Below are 18,459 nucleotides of genomic sequence, written 5' to 3' on the forward strand. Positions count from 1 at the left end.
GAGTATGGATAACTCTGTACTGCTTTGAAAATAAAATCTATTAATTTTTTAAAAGTTGATTTTCTAGAAGTAAGCAAGGTCTTGGGGAGCACAAAAGTCAATTATGGACAGAGGCCAGGCTACTTTGGGGCTGTGAGTGGTAAATGACCGACAGTCACAGCCCAAAGAGTTACATAAAGGAGAAAGGATGTCCTCACATAGTGGCCACTCCGAGGTCGTTCAGCGAGCCTTTCAAAAATCACTACCAAAATAAGTAGTTTCTGTGACATCTGAGGACCTTGCAAGTAAGACTCTTTACTGGGTAGATTTTTGGTACAATTATTTTTCTTAATCAGAGAAAACAGTTCCTTTTCACCAGTACCCACCACATCTTACATCTAACACCTTCCCTGAGAAATAGCGGCTACTTTATCTGACAGGAGATGTTGCTAATTCTGCATCCCCTCAAGAGCCTGACCTGAATCCTTTAAACAGAGCAGGTCAAGGGCACCTTGGAGACTGCGGATTATCTGCTGCCATTTTCTTCATAAAACCCATTCAGTTCTAAATGTCTTCGGATCAAAGGTGCAATTGGAATAAGAGAACTTCCAATGGGACTCCTGCCTTAGGGATTGACAGAGTCCGAAATCCTTGTTTTACTCCTGGCTAAGGGTCACTTTATACATATTTACCTTAATCCATAAGGCAGGCTGTGAGCAATCTGATGTTGCAGACAGATGTGAAGAAGCTGCTCTCCAGATAGGTTAGCCTACACACTCCTCTTGGCGATGCACAAGCTCTCCCAGGTGTGGGAGTGTTATCATTTCATGACCCTGTGGAAATTGTCTCTAGGGACCACCACTGGAGCTGCAATAAAATTGAAAACAAGTCTTCAGAAGTCAACTTGTTGGTTTGATTTCAGGGGTACTATTTCACCATCACTTTTTGCTTTAATGGAACCCAAGTTCTTTCTTGAAAATTTTTAAAAAGTCCAAATAAAGAGCTATAAACCACTTTCCATTTTGTAAATAAAAATGACTGCCACCAACAACTTCCAGGAATATCGATAGCAGTTTGCTACAGAAATTGTCACCTTCTGGACAAGGATCTCAAAATGTTTTTCACAGGAGGCAGTGGTGGGGAGTGTGAAAGAAATACAATTTCAGGTCTGCTAGGCCTCTATGCAAACTGTTTAACATTCTATGATGAGACGAGGAATCGTCAAATACCGAGTTGCTATTTCTGCTGGATGTTGGTGTGAGAGGCCATGGAGAGTTTCAAAGCCAGCAAAAGAAAGAATTTGCAATACACCCAACTTCCTGTTGACCCCCACTGTGCATACAGGCTTAGCAGCTATATTTTCAGAAGATTAAGGGCCACTTACTTCTCTAGCCATCTGTGCTTGGCTTCATGAACAGAGGCTGTGAAAATGTGGGCATTAGATGGTGGGCCAGAACCTAGGGTGGGCAGCATTGTGACCCTAAGGGCAGTAAGGTTTCCCCAGAACTCCTTCTTTGAAGCAGACAATGAAGAGGAGAGAGCAATGAAGGCAATGGGTGGAAAGACTGCCTGAACAGCACCTGGGTTGTTGGAAGAGAGCAGGGCTGGGCAAGGAAAGCAGAAAGACAGAGTTATGCCTCCTAGATGTATGTAGCTGTAGACCTTCAAAACCAGAGGATGGGAACTCCTGAAGGTGCCATGGAAACCCACGGAGGGGAATCTCAGTAACTGAGGAAAGATAGTGACAAATTTAAAAGGACCCATTGGTATCTAACTTAGAATTATAATAGTTTCAACATTTTCATGTCCACAATTCCCTGAAGCTTCTCTAGAAGTTGTCTAGACATAATAGGCAGGGACCATCCTGGCAAAGCTGCGCTTGAGTGTCTGGACTTCAGCTATTATTGATTCTTTGGTCCAAGAATCTACGGTCTGAGACAGGTCAAAACATCATCCCACTGAGGTGGCCAGCCCCACACCAATGTCTTAATTCCAGGAATTAGATGTTGGATGTTGGCCAGGGCTTGTAGGGGCTCAGAACTCCAGCCAGGACTCACATTGACTTGACTACATTCGTTCAGGATTTGGTGGCCTCGAGTAATTCCAGGGGTGAGCAATTCTCTGACAGATTTCTGTAAGGTGCCCTTCTGACACCCTTGGACTTCGATGCTCTAGAGCTCAGAAAGACCATTCTTAAACACTGATCTCACACATGGCTTTTCTGCTGTTCCCACTGAGGTTTCTCCTCTCTTTAATATAGCCCATCCTGGAGTATTTTGCAAAGTTTTGTCACCTATTTATTTGGCAGAATTTTATTCTATATTAATGAAAGACCAATCAAAGCCAGTCATATGGAATGTATACAGTGCAATATGCATTCACTCATTATTTCTTCATTCATTCAGTGAACATCTGTAGAACATCTAATGCCTGTTGCAGACAAGTGCTGAGCTAGATGGCCATGGAGCAATTACACGACATATCTGACTGGATGCCTGCTTCTAGGAGCACTCTTCCCACCCATCACCTTCCTAAGCTCATCTCCTACCACTCCCCTCTTTATTTATATCCATCCCGCTTCCCTGAGTGGTCTGGGCACACACCTGCCTCTGGCCTTCACGCCTGCTGTTCTCTCTCTCTAGAGGGCTCTTCCCCCAGATCCTCACGTGGTTCACTCTCTCCCTTCCCTCAAGTCTTTACTCACTAAGTCGCCGCCTTAGGTGACTTAGCCTTTCTTTGGCCCTCTTCTGTCCTTGCTTGATTTATGTTTTCTCCTAAGCAGTTCTTATTCTCTAATATTCTATATATTTACCTGTTGCTTGAATGTAAGCTCCATGGTGACACGAATATTTGTCTCTTTTGGTCCCTGCTGTTTCCCCAGTACTCAGAACAGTAATGGGCACATAATGGGTATAGAGTAAATATTAGTGGAATTAATAGTTGCATGAATAGGAAACCTTAACAAAGTAGGTAATTAAGCATGAAATTTGGTCACACAAATAGGTGATTGATAATAACTGATATAGCAGAGTCCATGCTGATCGTAGCATAGGCTCTCGTCATTAGAGTTGTCTTTCAGTGCCTCACTGGTTCCTGGAACTTGTTAGCTCCTTCCCTAAGAATTAACTTTAAGTCTCGGAAAACAGAAGGTGCCCATCTGCACGTGGGCACCAGTTTTTTCTTCCCCTGTGCACATACATGACATCCATTAGCAGTAATAGAGACGACAGACTCACATCCAGCAAGAGTGAAGTCAACATAATCAATGTGCCTCTAACTCTGAGGAAGTGAAGTTTCCTGTTCCAATACACTTAACATTAAAATGAAGTAAGAGTTTAAAACCAGTATATGTTCTTGGTTATCCCAAGAATGCATCAAATTTTTAGCAATCATCTGTAAATAAAGGATGGCCATATCATCCTCCATGTAAGAAAGCATTTATTGAAAGAGTTTTCAGTAGAAAATTAACAAGTATAAACAGCAAAAGCTGCTCTCCTAGAAGAGATTCAATTAAGCATCAGTGCGATTACAGGAAGACCGTGTTGCAACACGGAGGTGGTCTGTTTTTCTGGTCATTATTAATCCAGAAACCGTAATGATGAGCAACATTTGTGCTATTGTCTACCCAAATTTAATTTGTTTATGCAGCAGTTCAGTTAATCCTGCAATCTGTTTTTCTCAAGCGAGGGCAGATAATGGAGACACCGTTCTTTACAAGTCTTCAGGCTTTTAAATTCTGATAAAATCAGGATTCTTCACTGGGTCTTGCCCCAGCTCTGAATTAAACCACTTTAAATGTAATTACGGAACCTGGCCTTACATCAGGAACATCCATTTAAAAAATTGATTGGCCAGGCTGCTCTACGAGGCATTTTATGAGCAAACGATTACAATGGGGCCAGGACTGTAATTTATAAAGGCAAAAAAAGCAGGTAAATACTTTATTAATGGTAATGAGAGGGTTTCCAGCTAACTTAATCTTTTTTTCCCTCACTAGCTACTTCACAGAGCCATGGTGCATGGCCCTCTTTCACGATCGTTTTATCGATCTCAGGAAAGAGTTACGCCAAATCTTAACTTCCAAGAAGGTAAGAGTGGTTAATGGATATGTGGGTTATTCCTTGCAAATTATAAGCAGTTTATAGTTGCTGATCATTTAGACTTTTCCCTACATTCCCGTTTTATGGTTTTACTTTTAAAGCCAACTGTACTTCATATAAACAAACTACAGAGTATGTAAACATGGATGGCGATATTCAGGGAAAGTGAATCATTTAAATCCTTTTATGAAAGGCATCTTTTTCCTTTTTACAAGTAACTGTACTTTCATTATCAGCTAACACTGTTGGTGGAAAACTGAATATGAGTTGTATCTACTTGCCCTCAAGAATGAAGATTGCATTCCTTTAGTTTCTGTCTGTATTTGCCAGCATGTGCTAAACATTTGTGCACATGTGTTGTTTTGAACATGTAAAGAGAAGTCATCAGATGTCCAAACACACTCCTTTTATAACCAAAAATTCTTTCTCAAAGTGATACAGAATTAACTGGAAGTTAGGCTGCATATCCCAAAGGCTCCATGCTTAGCAAAAATGTGACTCTGCAATGTAAATAGTAAAATACTTGTGAAATTTTAAATTATTTCTTTCAGCACTAGGGTCCTTACCAGAGTTGGGGAAAGTCAACATCTGTGCTCAGAAAGTAGTCAAAGACCCACCCTAGACTCTCCCTTGCTTCATTCAGACAAGGGCTAGAGCACAGCTGAGCTTCTCTCTCATTTGACAGTCTAAATGGGAAAGTCCTGTGTCTCTGCTGCCATTCCTCTGGAGAGTGCCCACACCCCCTGAAGGTTCCCACGGTGTCGGCTGCCGTATTGGACAGCACAGATCCCTTCCATTCTAGCCCAGCATGTATCACCTTGATTAAGCCTAACAAGAAAACTCTCAGGTGGACGAAGGTACTATTATTTCCACTTTACTAGTGAGGAAGCTGAAGCTGAGAGATTTTAAATGAACTGCCGTGGGTTACACAGCTAGTCAGTGGCCAGCAAGCTTCAAAGTCAAGGATCTCTCACTCCAAAAACAAGAACGTAGGCATGGAGCCACACCAGGCCAAACTGCGTGGCTTGGTACCTTCTCTTCATTGCGCATCCTACCACCCCCCTGCTTTTCAGTTTTATTCCTGGGGTACAAGCTGAGAAATTTAAATAACTATAATAATCTGAAGTAGATTCAGATTGAGAAAAATAGGTTTAAAACTTAAACCAAACACAATTATCTTTAGGATCCCCATAGGAAGCTGGCAGATAAATATACATTCCCTGCACTTTGTCCTGAAGCTGTGAGGAAGTCAGCTCTCATTGAAATATGAGTCCAAGTTGTAAGCCTGGTGCTTACTGAACTCCGCTCAACTCCTCAGATGCCTCCTTGCTTCTCAAAATGTCGTCTGCAGCTCAAAGCTGACCCATACTAAAGATTCATTAGTTTTTTAGTTTTCCAATCAGAACTCTGTGCCTAAATCCTCTAAACCCCAGATCTGAGCTCCACAGTTAACATTTTGCACAGGGCCAAGGGGTTTTAGGTCTCAAACTTAAAAGGGAAGCTTTCTCTTCACCTTTCCAAGTAAACTGTCAAACCCATAACTCACTTTTCGTGGCACTCGCTGAGAACCCTCAACCTTTACCAATGAACAGACATTTGCTGTCGGTCAGTTTATTATGAATGAACCCAGTGTGGACAGCAGGCCCTTTCAGTGGACCGGAAGTGGCCATGGACATTTGAGGAAGATACACTAAGGGCTCCCCAGCCATTTTTGTGGGTTTTCTAGGTTTCCAGAAAGTGAAATCTCTGGAGGAAAAGCCTCTGCTGGGGATTGTTCTGTTTCTACATTTGTATTTGTCAAGTGGAGAAGGCCACAGAAAGAGATGGTGTATGCAGTGGTGTCTACTTCCAGCTCATATTCCCTGTGGAACAGGGACTAACTGTTTACACCTCAGAGAGCTGTGGGAGGAGATAAGGAAGGGGTGTGTGCAAGTATATTCACAAAAGAATGGCTTCCAGTGAGTGCCAGTCACCACAAATAATGGTGGTGGTGACAGTTATGGTAGACAGGCTGATAGTGAAAAGAATAAAAGACTAATATCTATGACTGTTATTATAAGTCATGTCAAATCTACATATCATTTATTAAAATATCAAGCTCATTACAAGACATCTCAAATCCTTTTGTGGAGGTAGAAAGAGGAAATCTACTGCCACTGCAGTTAGCTGTGGCTGAAGCCAAAGAGTCACTGACCAATGGCAGTGTAGTGAAAATCACTCTTCGAAATCCTCTAAGAAAGTTACATTATAAACATATATACACCTAACAACAGAACCTCAAAATCTATGAAGCAAAAGTTGATAGAATTGAAAGAAGAAATGGTTCTAAAATAATAGTTGGAGACTTCAATATCTCACTTTCAAGAATGCTAAGAATAATCAGAAGATTAATAAGGAAATAGAGGCCTTGAACAACACTGTAAACCAACTGGACCTACCACGTAAATACAGAACACTCTACCCAATAATAGCATGATGCACCTTCTTCTCAAATGCACATGGAACATTCTCCAAGAAAGGCCATATGTGAGGCCACAAAATGATTGTCAATAAATTTTAAATATGTAAATCATTCAAACTATTTCTCTCACCACAATGAAATGAAACTAGAAATCAAAAACAGAAGGAAAACAAAAATTCAAAAAATTTATAGAAATGAAACAGCAGACTATTAAGCAACTTATTTGATTTCAAAGGAGGAATCTATTGGGATATTAGAAATACTTAGAAACAAATGAAAATGAAAACACAACATACCAAACTTTATGAGATGTAGCAAAAGCAGTTTCAGAGGGAAATTCCTAAGTTTTAATAAATGCCTAAGTTTTAAAAAAGGAAAGATCTCAAATCAATAACCTACTTTTTTATACCTTAAGGAACTAAAAAGAGAAAGACAAAACCCAATGCTAGCAGAGGAAGGAAATAATAAAAATTAAAATGGAGATAAACGAAGTAGCAAATAGGAAAATGACAGAGAAAATTAATGAACCAAAAGTTGGTTCTTTGAAAAGATCAGCAAAATTGACAAACCTTGAGCTAGACAGGCTAAGAAAAAAAGATTGAAATTACTGAAATCAGAAGTGAAAGTAGAGACATTAATATTGATCTTACAGAAGCAAAAAAGGATTATCAGAGAATACTATGAACAATTGTATGCCAACCAATTAGATAACCTAGATGAAATGAACAAATTCCTAGGAACACACACACTACAAAAACTGACTCAAGAAGAAATAGAAAATCTCGACAGACCTGTAATAAGTGAAGGTATTCAATCATTAATCAAAGAAACCTCTCAACCAGATGGCTTCACTGGTGAATTCAACCAAACATTTAAAGAAGAATTAAAACCAATTCTTATCAAACTCCTCCAAAAAAATAGAAGAGAAAGGATAGCTTCCTATTCCATTCTGTGAGGTCAACATTACCCTGATACCAAAGCCAGACAAGGAAATCAACAGAAAACTACTGAGCAATATCCTTTATGAGTTTAAATGCAAAATTCTACAACAGAATACTAGCAAACTAAATCCAGAAGTATATTAAAAGGATTATATACTGTGACCAAGTGAGATTTACCCCAAGAATATAAAAGTGGTTCAACATATGAAAATTAATTAATGTAATACACTACATTAATAGAATGAAGTGGGAGGGGGGAAATGTTAACATCTCAATGCAGAAAATGCATTGGACTAACTCAAATATGTTTTCATAGTAAAAATACTAAAAAAAAAAAAAAACTAAACTAAAAATAGAAGAGAACTTCACCAACTGGATAAAGCATATTTACGAAAAACCCACAGCTAATATTACACTCAATGATGAAAGACTGAAAGCTTGATCGCTGAGATCTGGAACAAGACAAGAACGCCTGCTTTCACCACATTCAACATTGTACTGAACATTCTAGCCAGAGCAGTTAGGTAGGAAAAAGAGAAAAAATTAGGCTGGGAAGAAAGAAATAAAACTGTCTATATTTTTCAGTGACATAATCTTATATATAGAAAATCCTAAAGAATCCACAAAATAACATTAGAGCTAATAAATTAATCCAGCAGTTACAAGATACAAGATCACACAATAATCAGTTGTTTATATCAGCAATGAATAATCTAAAAATAAAATTAAAACAATTCCATTTACAGTAGCATCAAAAATAATAAAATACTTGGGAATAAATTTAACCAAGGAGGTGCAAGACTTGTACACTGAAAGCTACAAAACATTTCTGAAACAAATTAAAGAAGACTTAAATAAATGGAAGTCATCTGTGTTCCTGGATTTGAAGACTTAATATTGTTAAAATGGCAATACTATCCAAAGCAACCTACAGATGCAATGCAATCCTATTGAAATTCGAATGGCATTTTTTTGTAGAAAAGGAAAAGCCAATCCTAAAGTTCATATAGAAGTGCAAGAGACTCCAAATAGCCAAAACAATTTCAGAAATTAAAAAGTCGAAGAACGTACTCCTTTCAATTTCAAAACTTACTACAGACTAAGACAGTATGGTACTTACGTAAAGATATAGGTCAATGAAATAAAACTAAGCATCCAGAAGTAAACCTATTTACATGAAAAGATGTTAGCATCATTAATCATTAGGGAAATGCGAAGTAGAACCACAATAAAATACCATATCACACCCACTAGGCTGGCTCTAGTAAAAAAAAAATGATAACAAGTATTGGCAAAGATGTAGAAATATTAGAACCCTCACACATTGCTGGTGAGAATGTAAAATTGTTCAGCGGCTGTGGAAAAACAGTTGATAGTTCCTAAAAAACTTACACAGGGAATTATATGACCTAGTCTTTGTAATCCTGGGTATATAACACCAAATAATTTAAAAATAAGTATCCGAATGAATACTTGTACATGAATTTTCATGGCAGCAGTACTCAGAATAACCAAAAGGGAGAAGATAGCCCAAATGTCCATCAATGGATAAACAATGTAGTCTGTCCATACGATGTAATATCATTCTGCCATAAAAAGAAATGAAGTACTGATAAATTCTACAAAGTGGATGAACATCAAAACATTATGTTAAATGAAAGACCCAGACACAAAAGGTCATGTATATAGCATTGTGAGGTGGACTGGTCACAGATGAGCACTTTGAGAGAGGGAATGGTCACATTAAGAGGGGAGGTGGTCAACTGAGAGAGGGGATGGTCACACTGAGAAGGGAAGTGGTATCAGAGGGGAGATGGTCACACAGAGAGGTCATACAATAAGAAGCAAATGCACAAAAATCTGTTTACAATTTAGAGCAGTATTTGTTTTAGGTAAATTTAAAAGTTCTATTTTGTGACTTTATACTATTTACCCCATTGTCAGAACAACATTGTATAACGTGAGCCCAAAATCTTCAATAATTTTTGTAAGTTCATTTTTTTGTTTGATACAATTCTCCTGAAAAATTAAGGCAGAAAGAACCAACCTCATATATACTGCCGAATGTATGCTTAGGAACATGCTAGTGGCACTCAAATATTTCAGCACCTCTAATATTTAGCTCTGGGCACCAGTTGCTTCTTTACTCTCTCACTGTCTTTTCTGAGCTGATTTGAAGTCCCTGGTCCCCACTGACTATTATTCCCAGTGATGTATGTATAATCTCTGACACCCATTAATGTTTCACTTAAATAACCAAGGTATAATTTCCTGGTTCCTCCATAGATTTTGAATCAAATTTTTTTTATCTATATGTTCTTACTATTAATACATTAATGATCCAATAGAACTCTGTAAGTTATCTACTTTTTTTTCTGTTCAAAATAAAAATAATTATTGGAAATTCAAATAAATACAGCATCAAAGTCCACATGACTCCTCCTTTAGGTAATTTCCAATTATCGTGGTGTTTGAAAAGCACACAGCTCAAACCTTGGTGAAGTGCTTTTTATAGCTACCCTCCTATAGATAGATGGACAGATAATTGATGAAGTAAATATTGTAGAACATTAGCCATAGAATTCAGGTGATTGTGTGTGGATGCTAACTGTACAATTCTATCACCTTGCTCTATGTTTGAATATGTTTATAATAAAATTTTGGGAAACCCCTACTATATTATAGAGATGCACAGCATATGATTCTCAACTTCATATAATTTTATTCTCTCTGAGCCCTACCTTTAGAGCTATATCAATGAAATTTAACTTTACTAAGAATTTATTCTAAGCTTTTTAATCCTATTCATTGAGGATTCTAACCAAGTAAAGTAAATCATCTATGAGTTTTCAGGTAAAAATTTTTGATCACTTTATTTTTAAAACAAGCATGACCTACAGATAATTTTTATCTGAAAATTAAGAGCTTAAAATTGTTATGCTTGGTGAACCTTGAGGATGTAATGCTAAGTGAAGTAAGCCAATCACAGAAAGACAAATACTATATGATTTCACATATGTGAGGTGCCCAGAGGAATCGAATTCATAGAAATGGAAAGTAGAATGGTGCTTGCCAGGATCTGGGACGAGGGGAAATGGGGAGTTATTGTTTAATAGGGAGGGAGTTTCAGTTCGGGAGGATGAAAACCTTCTGTGGATGGAGAGTGGTAATGGTTGCACAACAATGTGGATCTCCTTAATGCCACTGAAATGTACATTTAAAAATGGGCAAAGTGGTAAATTTTATGTTATGTATATTTTGCCACAATTATAAATAATTTTTAAAAGCTAGGAGAAAATAACTATCCTTGGAGAACTGAGCACTATCTTTTTCATTTTTTGCGAAATTGCCCTCTTATTATGAGGCTAAGTGCAAATAATTTCTGTATCTGGCCTCTTGCTGCATTTTCCAGGAAGAAGAACTTCCTTCCATAGAACAGTTAGCCCATCAGATAGAAGATGAGGAAATTAACCTGAAAGAGAAGCCGAGGAAATACCTCAAAAGAGTTTTCCAGGAAACCATCTATAAGACGCTGGTGGAGAAGAGCATCCTTGACTATCTGCACTATAATTACTACCACCTGCCCATGTACGCGTGGCCAGGAATCATTTAGTTGTGGTCGCAGTCTCCACTTTACTGTTTTCACACATGTAGTTCCTGGAAGCAGACTGTATAAATAGGAAACCTCTCTGAAGCCCGACTTGACAGCCGAGCACCATCGTCTCCTGGTTTTGTCATTTCTTTTCCTCTTCCACTTACGCCTGTAGTTTTCTGTCATCCCAGTAGGTGGCGCACAGCCATGTCTGTTCTGGGCCAAGGAGACACTCTGCTAATACCAGATATATTCCTGTGCAGAATAATCCATTTTAGCAATAAAATGAAATCGTACTGTGTAAAACTTGTTTTTACCTTGGGTGTGACTCTATTTGGTTTCCTGAAATTTTCTGGCTCCAATTTTGTTAGTTCTTCACATGTTTTATCACCCAGTAATACTCCTGGGCGATAAAAAAGAAAATTGTGTGGCCACAACGGACAATTAGAAAAACAGATAATGAGAAATGATCTCTGTAAGACAGCATCAGAGGGATTGATTGCATAAGAATGTTTAAGTCATCTTTTGAAACAAGGAGGCTGCCATCACGATCCCTGTATTTCTACTTCAGAATGTAAAGCATAAGAATAAATGCACTGAGAAACTGGAGGACAACGCACAGGTTCACGAGGGGTTTTAACTAGAAAATGCTAGTGGGAAATTAATCTAGTTGATTCCCTTTGACCCTTCACACTATTGCTTTGCATTGGGGGCCTGGTACATGTCACCTGTAATATGGGTCAGAGGCCCTCTTTCTTATAAATAAAGAAAATTAAGTGCCTACTAAAAAACATGAATTCAGGAACAACACATAACATTGTTTTAATTTATTTGGATCTCTTTTAGTTGATAGTGTGACACTCTTTATGACTGAATATTGACCAGCAGGGCTTAAATTTGGTTTGCATAGACATAGTTAAGTTTTTGCTCTTTTTTTTTTTTTTTTTTTGGTATCCGTGTTAGTGTTTAGCAAGAGTTGGCACAATTACAAGGATTACACAGCAATTCGGAGGAAAAGTCATAGTTATCATTACTGAATTCTACACCCAGTATCAAACTGATACTTCTCAAAAATAAAATTGTTCTAGAACATTGATTTGTCTAAAGCAGGCAAAAGGAAGCAATAAACTCCACTAATTCTTTCACACATATGTTTTACACAAATGTGTGGATCATTTAGGGGGAGGGCCCAGCTTCTGCCGTATGGTTTAAACTGTGTAACTTGGAGAACAATTGCTACTAGTTCACTCTTCAAACTGCAAACCCAACACACACAAAACCATACTTCAGTGGCCTGAGAATGAGTCAGCCCAAGAAACTATCCTCCTGCCACCCCTTTCCCCTGAGAGGCCTTGGGTCAAATTCATCAGCAAATGGAGCAAATGTCTGTGACAGTCCCTGGGACCCTTGAGTGGAGATGAACAGAACAATCTCAGAAGATCAACAATTATGATTTCTGTGACAAAGTATTACCATTAAAAAGCTAGTCACATTGAAGGGACCCCAAATGACAATGCCAATCTTAATACTGAATTATGCATAAATTTGATGTTTTTCTGTGCTGCCTTTTAAAAAGCAATCTTAGAACTCCATAAGTATCATGGCAGATTTGAAGATGTCTAGAAAATACTTTAGTCTACAAAGTATATTGGATAAGGTTATTGTAATCCGCATCGCATAGTCAGAAAGCGAGTACTTTCATGAATCTAGGCAGGGATTTTAGCATATATGTGCGGACTTCAGCATTTTATCACTGAGAAACAACTTGACTAAGAATAAGAGAAGTATCCAAGAGTGGTTGATCAGAGCTTGAAATTGGCTGTTTTAAGGGCTTCAGGGGAAAAGAGACATATACTCTTTACTGATGATGCAGACTGGCAAAAGAAAGGGCTTCAAAGAGACCAATATCTGAACTTCTCTTGGTGTGCACAGGCATGGATTCTCTGGAGACAGATGCATTTCAGTATTTGCCGTTGAGCTGAGGACATCTTGGACTCTAAGCCTGATCTTGGAATTTTATAGTTTTGAACAAAGAATATTGACAAGAAAATACCAAAGTTAATATTTCTAAGTTTTATTCCCCCAAATCACATGCAACAACCATGCCTCCCAGGTACCCCTAATGATCTCCTGGCATAGATCAGTTTGTAATAGAGTGAAACCACTTCCTTTCCAAAAATGGCTCCTTATATTACACCCAAATGTCACAGGAAGGCCAAAGAAAGATAAAAAGTGAGGTGAGAGGGAAGGGAACACTGCACGGAAAATAAAATGTAAAGCCAGCCAATCATTATTTACTCTTAGAAGAGGGTGAGGGTGAGAGAGAAAGAGAGAGACCGATAGAGAGAGACAAGCACACCCGGGTGAGTGACTGTTAGCCAAGAAATGGAGAGGGGCTCAAAAGTCGCTGCGTGTGAGGAGCTGTTGATTGTTTTCTGGTTGAGAGAAGAGGTGATGATAAGGCTGGGATAAAGTGAGCCGGGAACCGGGCAGGAGCCGGCAGCTGTATGCTAATGTTCACAGAAACCAAGCCTCCTCATCCCCCATTAAAGCAGGCGGCCAGGAGGCCACACATCACTGAACAAATAGGCTCTCTCTAGACAAATAAAATAACACACGTTGGCCTGCGAGGAGGAGGGAGTCAGGGGAGAGCAAAGGAGGGAGAGATAGAGGGAGAGAGAGAAAGGAAGAGAGTGGGAGAGAGGAAAAAGACAGAGAGAAGTGAAGGGGTGGCTGAGGAGAGAGGGGAGAGCTGGAGGAAGAGAGACGGGGAAGATAAAGGAGAAGAGAGAGAGGTGTGAGGAAGGACAGAGAGACTGGGAGAAGGGGAGGGACAGACCGAGGGAAAGAGCATCAGGGAGTGGGGGATACTTGGAAGGGAAGAGAGAGAGACAGGGAGAATGAAAGAGTTGGAAAGAGAGGTGGTAGGGTGAGTGGTAGCAGCGGGGCAGAGAGAAGAGGAGGAGAAAGAAGGGGAAAGATAAAGATCAGAACAGAGGAGAGACAGCAGCAGAGGGTGGGAGACAGGCTAGAAGAGGCGAGGAGGGTAGAGATGGGGGGTAAGGGAGAGAGGGAAAAGAAGAGAGAGAGAGAAGGCACGGGGGAAGAGTACGTACACCTCAAACCGAGAGCAGGAAACAAGAAAGGTGGGGACACAGGCCAAGGTGAAAAGTGCACGTTTCTGGCCCCCAGGAGCCTGGCTACCTCTGTGTGCACCCCAGGGCGCCCGGGAGAGGGGAGGACCCGAGTCGCAGTGGCCTTTCTGGTCAGTTTCTGCTGGGTTTTGTCGATGCCTTTTCCTTGATGGAGGCGGGCGGGGAATGGGGCTGTCCCCTCACAAGTGAAAGCGTGCCCTTGGTGCCCCACGTTCAATGTCATCCCTGTCCTTTCAGTGCCACCCCAGCTCTTTAGGGCACACTTTTCTGCGTATTCTTTACCGCATTTTCTGGCTTCACCTTTGCCAGCTTTTGGAGACCCCACCTTTTCAGTAGCCAGCGCCAGGGACCTTCCTGACTACCCCCACCTCCCGGCCGGGACCGTCAGACCCAAGGCAAAAACAAACAGCCCCGAGGGCACTTCAAGAAGCATGCGGTGGCCCGACGGCCCACTCGGGAGGATAAAAGAGGCTGCAGCCACCCCATCGGCCCCCGGCCGAATAATGGGCGAGCAGCAGATTGCTGGGGGCACTTGAAACTCGAGGGGAGGGACATACTTGAGCGCGGCTGCTCCCGCGCCCGGCGGACGGCGCGGCCTGGCGGACTCTCCCTTGTTCGCTTTTCTTTCATGCACTCTCCTTTTGTGTGGAATTATTTAAACGGGAGATCCGTGGCAGCTTTATGCTAATGTACAGAACAAAGGCGGCGGCCCGCGGGCGGAGGCCGAGAAGGTGCCCGGAGGCCGGAGTAGCCGCGAGGGGCGGCAGGCGGCCGGCTGCGCGTGTCTCTCGCGTGCCCCAGGGACTGACAAAACAACCCCTCATTCCTGCAAACACAAAGCCTCTCCTGGGCTCGGGTCTGCGTGCAGCGTGCAGCGTGCACCAGGGCGCGGGCCCCTCCAAGACGTGATGGCTGGCACTGTGGCGGTAGCGCACGGTTCGGGCCGGGTCTTGACTCCTGGGCAAAAAGGGCCTGGGGTAGGACTTCTGTGAATCCAGCCGGAGTACGCAGCAGAGGAAGGGTGGTGGGGGTCGGGACGCTGACAACTCCGTCTCGCCCCTCCCTGGCGAAACGCGCCCGGTGCCAGGGGCGAGACTGCGGATCCTCCTGTCTTCGCCTCCGAGGAGCTCAGGGGCTGCTTGGACTCGTAGACTTCCCCACGGGGCAATTCCTAGGCCGAAGTTCTCCGTTCTAGCGCTCATTTACAAACTTCATGCTTTCTAAAACCTCCCTGGAGATAGACTCCTGAGCTAGGGGGTCACAGTGAACCCCGGCGCGCTCCCCGACGGCAGCCTGAGACATCAGGGAAGGAGAACTTAGAGCGCCTACGGCCTCCAGCTCTGCGGCCGTCAAAAGAACCCAGAACCGGGTCTGCAAGATCAGGAAGCGATAGAGGCCACCGTATTTTTCCAAAGAGCTGGCTGGGTCCCGACAGGAAAAGGAGGAGACTCCTGGGACCTGGGAAGGACACTTCTGGATCCTTTTGCTCGCCGGTTCCGTGAAGCTCCCTTGGAGCGGGTCATATCGGCGCCCAGTGTTTTCCCCAGTCCAACTCTACGCGGCCCCTATTCGGAATTGCAGTGTGCAAAGGGCGGCCGCTGGGGCGCAGCGTGGCGGCGCTTTGCTCTTCTTAGAGGAAAACAAATATCTCGACACCATGTCCCTATCCCCGCAGGCACGAAGATTCTGAGAAATAAAATCATGCAGAAAACAACGGAAATCCACGACCGGTACAAGAGAGCACATCCTCAGAGGTTGATGGTGTGTGCGTCCGTGCGCACAGCCTGATTCTTCCCCAGTCCTGGGTTATGAAATTAATTTCTAATACTTGTACCTTTCAAGTTCCCATTTATTTTGACCGTACCCATCTGAAGGCAGATTTCATTTTCGCTGGCAAGACTAGAAACCACAAATAAAGAAAAAAAGAAATGGATCCATTGAATCTCATTTACTCAATAGTGTTCAATAGATTCTCTTGGCTGAATTCAGAGCCCTGTTTAAATTCGCTGCATTCAGACAGGAGACAGGGTTTTTGTTTTGTACCAACCCCTCCCCCCCCTTACAATTATGGGTGTTATTTTAAAGAATTCACAAGGTGACTAACTCTCCCTGTTATTTGTTGAATGAAAGGAGTGTTACACATGCAAGACCAAATACCCCGCAGTCAGTTGGGGATCACTGGCTGAGCGCCCCCCCCCATTATTCCACAATCCAGATGGGATTCGTGATCAGAAAATAAAATTGGCCGAAGCTGTCCCGGAATCCCTTTCCCACTTCTAGTTTCATCAGCATTATTAATCAGTGCTTAAAAGAACGGGGAAATAACATCAGTTACTTTTAGATCGAAAACATACATGTTTTAGATGAACTCATTTTAGGATTTCTAACCTTTTTCAGAACTGTCATTCACTTCATTTAGCATTTTTAAAACGAGTGTGAGAGATTTCAAAATATATTACATTATATGTATTATTCTCTTTTCAGTCTGTGAGTTGAAAGACTATATCACAAAAAAAAATCATCAAATATCTTTCTCCTTGATTAACCAACGTGATTAACTAACCCTAACAACTGTCCCATTGCAACTTATTACTCACGTAGACTCTATTTTAAAATTCTGTTTAATTTCCACGCCAGGGTATTTTCAGAGGGAAAATCCGAAAACAATTAAATACCTTCAGTGGAATTAAGCATAAGCGAAACTCAGCAAAATCTATCTGGCTGCATAGAGCTTTGCAGAAAAAAAAAATGTCCATTTCCTTCTCTTTCAATCAAGTGACATTTTCCGCACAACATATCACATTTTATGTGCCTTTGCTATTTGCTCCCCAGTGATGGGCGATCAGGGCCACTACACACTCTTGGGGTTCTGCCCCCGCCTCCGGAGATGCTGCCTTTTGTGCCACCTCAGGGCTGGGCTGAGAAGGGGATGAAGGCGAAGGGCCAGGTCTGGGTCCGAGCGGGGCGGCGGGGGAGAGGGGCGGAGTGTGGATCTTTGCTGTTGTCTTTTCCTGGTGACTGGGGGTGAGGAAGCGGGAGGCAGCTTGTCCACTCCGAGGCTGCAGCCTGCCTCAGTGGACAGATTGCCCCTCCCCACCCCCGCAACCCACGGCTGGCAGCACGCGTCGCTTTTGCCTCCAGATTGGCCGCGACTGGCGCTCAATAGCGGGAGGTTAATTTCCTTCACAAAGGTGAAGGGGGCACGGCTCCGGGGGGCCCCCGCGCCCAGACAGGCGGCCCCTTTATGCTGCAGCGCCTTGATTGGAGCCCTTGATTTAGCATCTGATGTCAACCAGCAGACAAAATGCCCGCTCCGAATGAAAATGTATGAGGCCGCGCAACGAGAGCGGAAACCAACTTCACTGGGGCGCACGCGGCTGACCTCGCGGTTTGGGCTTTGGTCAATTCCACCTGAATCAAACCAGTCTCGGGCGAAGCTTAGGCTTCGAGCGTCGTGCACCCAGCCCCTTCAAGAATGCCAATCCCCAAGCCTCCGTGAACTTAAAAAAAAAAAAAAAAAAAGTTCAGAAATTCAAGTTCCTTTTGGAACCCAGCCCAGGCTGCCCCCAACCCCCACCCCTTTAGCGCCGCGTTGGCTGGCGGTTGAAGAAGTGCGGTGCCAACTGCTTCTTAAACTCCAGAGAAAACATCCCGAGGCTCGGGAGCGCGCCCAGGCCGCGGACGCAAACATCGCCCACGACGCAGCCAGAAGGCCAGATCCTCTACCCAAACTCTGAGCCCAAAGGCCCCACTTTCGTTTGGATCTTGGGTACCGCGGCCCACCCATCCGAGGCGCGTGCGGGGGCTCTTGGCGACTAGGGCTTTGCAGCTATTTTCGATTCTTGGTTATTTCTCAAACATCACGAAGAGTTCCTGTGCCTCACCCGACCCCCTCTCCCACCCCAGCAGCCGCACTCAGATCTGCCCCGCACCGGCTCCGGCCTACCACCGCCCCAACCCAATCAGCTCTCCCAACTTCCCCTCCGCTCCGGCTCGCGGGCTGAACCCTCCTGACATATTTGGGGCCATTCTTCTCCTTTGTTGCTATTTTGCTCGCGACCCGCGGGTAATCCCGGCGCGGGAGGGGGGCGTGCATTGTCAAGCTGATGGACGGGCCCATTTGGCGGCTCCGCGCCCCCCGGAGGAGAGACACAAAGCCCAGGCACGTGCGCCTCCCCATAGAGGAGCAGCAGACCGTGAAGGGAGGCGGGGCCGGGCGTGTGCCTGGGCC

At 42.8% G+C, this 18,459-nt stretch overlaps 1 protein-coding gene across 8 annotated transcripts in view; it reads left to right on the top strand.

Moving 5' to 3' along the window:
* CFAP61 (cilia and flagella associated protein 61) overlaps positions 1 to 11,399 on the top strand; it is a 296,212-nt gene extending 284,813 nt beyond the window's left edge. For 4 of the 8 annotated variants that reach the window (XM_011370806.2, XM_023537741.1, XM_023537744.1 and 1 more), the window contains 2 exons: positions 3,977 to 4,067; positions 10,894 to 11,396. In XM_011370806.2, coding sequence (XP_011369108.1) covers positions 3,977 to 4,067; positions 10,894 to 11,094 — 292 coding nt within the window. In that variant the 3' untranslated portion in view covers positions 11,095 to 11,396. Of the gene's footprint in view, positions 1 to 3,976; positions 4,068 to 10,893 lie in introns of all 8 variants that reach the window. The other 4 variants (XM_023537747.1, XM_023537748.1, XM_023537742.1 and 1 more) reach the window with 2 other exon arrangements.
* Positions 11,400 to 18,459: the final 7,060 nt, after the last annotated feature.

Source organism: Pteropus vampyrus, unplaced genomic scaffold, assembly GCF_000151845.1.
Source record: "Pteropus vampyrus isolate Shadow unplaced genomic scaffold, Pvam_2.0 Scaffold7, whole genome shotgun sequence".
In the NCBI taxonomy this organism is placed as follows: domain Eukaryota; kingdom Metazoa; phylum Chordata; class Mammalia; order Chiroptera; family Pteropodidae; genus Pteropus; species Pteropus vampyrus.